At 38.8% G+C, this 2,939-nt stretch overlaps 1 protein-coding gene across 1 annotated transcript; it reads right to left on the reverse strand.

Moving 5' to 3' along the window:
• Positions 1-1,266: 1,266 nt before the first annotated feature.
• On the reverse strand, positions 1,267-1,923 carry LOC129773323 (polyadenylate-binding protein 2-like). Its single transcript, XM_055776924.1, has one exon. It carries the CDS (start codon positions 1,921-1,923, stop codon positions 1,267-1,269), a length of 657 nt encoding a protein of 218 aa, XP_055632899.1.
• Positions 1,924-2,939: the final 1,016 nt, after the last annotated feature.

Here is a 2,939-nt window from a genome sequence, read left to right on the forward strand (position 1 = left end):
TGTATGCACTGACAGGACATCAACAATGACAAGCAGTTTTGCCTGTAAAACTGTTCAGTGAGACTCGGGTAGGCAGAATACCTACCACCTACACAAGAAGACCAACTTCTGCTTCCTCCGACCTGTTACCGTCATTTGGTCCTAATCCGACTCAACAGCCGTTGGGCAATTTTAGGAGATTAAAATTCCAAATTGATTAGACCTCCGGAAGGTGGTGTAGCTACCGATTGCTTGGCAGAGAAGGATGTTTTTCTCTTACCGTCATGCGTCGTTTCGATTTCTCGGAAAAGATTAGAAACGAAAACATTCTCTGACGCCGTGATGGATTGGGTGAATCGGGAGCAATGGATTGGAAGAAATTGGATGGTGAAATTGTATTCTTGAGAAACATAGATTGAATCATGCCTGCTGTAAGGCATTTGCAAACAGTAGGAAGTTGACAATTCCGGAATTTTAAAATGCGTTTTATTTTCCATAATTCGATGTAACAGGTATACAATAGTAGATATAATGATTATTTTAAAATCATTGTTTCAGTCTTTCTTACTATAGGCCATTGCCCAATTTTTTCAAATAACATTTCCACTTCAAAACCTTTAGTTCGTATGCAGTTACTCCCCTTTTCTTCAGTATTTACATCACAATTCATCAGTACTCCAAAATTGCCAGAAAAGACAATTCACCTGCTCCAGGGAAGGCAGTTTTTCCTCCGTAGGCACTCCTCCTGGTAGATGTTTTGGTTCATGATCCCTTTTCAGTCTGCAACTGCGAATTGCTTGGCAGACAAGTTCGACTTCTGCTTGATTTTACATTCATCCGGGCCAACCGATGTATATCTATATCTCTACCCAGGAATTTAATCGAAAACTATCAAGCTGTACGTTTCGTTGTAAAAAAGTTAAAATCAAAAACAAAAAGTTGCCTTCTAAATGCCAACAAGTTTGCGAACAAAACGGCGCATATTTGACTTAAATTGGATAATTTTAAGTATGTTAAATGAAGCGTCAAATTTCGATCAGAAATACGATATTTCTTTTTCCCCAACCCTATATAAAATGGCTTGAGAATGAGGTAAAAGTCAACGGTATTCAGTTCACGAGTTACAACGATGTGAATGATTCTGATTCAGTATTGTACGAAATAGTAAAAAAAAAATCAATTAGCGATAGATTTATTTTAGTTTTATTTAAAAATAATTATGTTCATATCTACAATATAAAATAATATGTATTAATTGTACGACTCAGGGCACTTTTCAGCCCCATTCTAATACGGCGCATAAAACGCTGTTCTTCCCCGATATCCGCCCCGATGTGAGTGACGTGTTGCCCCTGGCCGTGAACCACGATAGCACGCACCCCATGTCATTCCTGATCCTCGTCGTCCTCGTGATGCTCGGGGAAACAGCCGATTGGTTGCGCACATTCCTGGTAGATTGGTACGCTTCGAGCAAACTTTTATCGGTCTTCCCCGGAAAAGGGTTTCATTCAGCGCTAGCGCAGTCTCTATGAATTCCTTCGATCCAAACTCGATGTAGGCAAACCCCTTTGGCTGACCGTTGGCCTTATTGCACATAATATTCACGCGGTAAATCATGCCGCACCCGTAGAAATGGGCTTCCAACTCTTCTGCTGTTGCTCCATAGTCCACATTTCCAACGTAGATAGAGCGAGCGTCGATCTCTGCCTTTTCTTCCGGGGTTAGGATCGGTGACGTCGATTTGGAAACCGGCAGCATCATTTGCAAAGCAACCTCGTCCTGCAGCTGTTTTAGTTTCTCCAACTCTTCTGCGATTTCCTTAGCGCGGGCCTCCAATTTTGGATCGTCGTTTGAAGCTTTGATTGTGTCTTTCGCTTGTTTGGAACTATCAGTGTTCGAAGCATTACTTTCATAAGAGTAGTCTAGCAGATCTTCATTTGCCATTTTGAAATATTTTAACAAATGCGGTCAAGAATTACAACTCTGTAGTTTTCAACACTGAAATGATGATTAATGCTATTCAACTGATGTATTTAAATTTTTCGACATCCTATTTTAAAACCGTTTAATTTAAGTAAGGCCTACCCATGCGTTTATCTACCCGTAATGTTCTACCTATACTCAAAAAATTCAACGATGGGTAGCCAAATGACGAATGTTTACCTAAATCTACGTAACAAATTAGATTCAAGGTAACTGTCTGTAATATTAATGGTATGCGTTAGCGATAGCAGCGGTAAATGAATTTTTAATGAATCCAAAAATTTTACATCAAGAGTAAATCTTTTTTTCTTGTAGGAATATTTGTGTTGTACTAAAGAGATTCTACAGTGATAGACACACTTACTTGGAATGTTATTTTTATCGGGATACTTATTTTCTGTAGTGATAGTATATTTTAGTCAATTTTATTGAAATGACGTGCGTCACAATCACACACACACAATCCGGCATCGGTGGATATAAATATTCAAACGTCGTTTTTTCCCGAGATATACGCTTAGCCGCAGGGCATAAAAATCGAGTTTTCGCATGATCACCAAGCCTGTATCTGTGTTTTTTGAAAAAATACTAGGGAATGTTCAATCTACAAGGTAAATATTAGATGTGCAACGTAAGAAGTTGGTCAGATTAGTGATTTACGTAGAATTTAAAGGAATGGCGAAAGGTATTTGTTGATTCTGTTACTTATCGAGAAACTTAATATCGAGCATCCCTAATTGTGCTACCGAACAGCTGTGTTTGTTTACGTGAGTGTCTATTGTTTATAAAGTAAATAACAGCAATAGACAAAACAGCTGTTCAGTCTGCAGATAATTCGTCATTCTGCATTTCACAGTGTTCGCGAATAAACCACAATTTGAATTTTACGCAAGTGCGTTTGAACTTTGAAAAGTGTCCGAAAATTGTTATCCGTGCGCGAACATATTGGTCCTTCGAACCGGATCATACAGTGTAAA

The sequence above is a fragment of the Toxorhynchites rutilus genome, chromosome 3 (genome assembly GCF_029784135.1).
Source record: "Toxorhynchites rutilus septentrionalis strain SRP chromosome 3, ASM2978413v1, whole genome shotgun sequence".
Lineage (NCBI taxonomy): Eukaryota > Metazoa > Arthropoda > Insecta > Diptera > Culicidae > Toxorhynchites > Toxorhynchites rutilus.